Source organism: Arachis ipaensis, chromosome B03 (assembly GCF_000816755.2).
Source record: "Arachis ipaensis cultivar K30076 chromosome B03, Araip1.1, whole genome shotgun sequence".
NCBI lineage: Eukaryota > Viridiplantae > Streptophyta > Magnoliopsida > Fabales > Fabaceae > Arachis > Arachis ipaensis.
The window spans coordinates 132037437-132037952 of NC_029787.2; the positions used below are offsets into that span (position 1 = coordinate 132037437).

Genomic DNA, 516 nt, shown 5'->3' on the forward strand with positions numbered 1-516 from the left:
ACTCTCAAATAAAAATTCAAAATTTAGATGATTTAAATTAAAATTTAAAATTTAGTAATTAATTTGTTTGGTTCTCCAATAAATATAGGTGAAGATGGAATTGTGAACCACGCTATTTATATTTTCTCTTCTTTTTCATATTTGTTTATTGAGCTTCTTTTTCCCATTCTTCACTTGCACTTGGGTTTTTTTTCTCCTCAAATCCCTCTCTCCTTTCTTTCTCTCTCTACTTTCAACTCTCACTCCCAACAATCACTCCAATTCCCTCATTCCTCCCTTCAGGAATTGGGGTTTTTCCTCTGATTGATTGCACGATCAATTTCGATTGATCCACTCCCTCAATCTCAATCAATCTCTTATTTTCTGTTTGGTTCTGCGATGCTCTGTCCGAGATGAAGCTCAAGAGAAAGCGGGCACTTGAAGTGGTAAGCTTTTTTTTTTCCCTTATTTTTGGGGATTTTTTAAAATTTGTTTATTTTATACTTTGATTCTATTATCTGATTGTGCCGGTATTTG

The 516-nt window shown here is 33.5% G+C and overlaps 1 protein-coding gene across 1 annotated transcript in view; it reads left to right on the forward strand.

The window, feature by feature from the left end:
- Positions 127-516, forward strand: part of LOC107631487 (E3 ubiquitin-protein ligase UPL1) — a gene marked incomplete in the record, with an annotated part of 13047 nt that continues 12657 nt past the window's right edge. Inside the window, 1 exon segment of the mRNA XM_021117483.1 lies at positions 127-425. Within this exon segment, the coding sequence (XP_020973142.1) occupies positions 393-425 (33 nt within the window).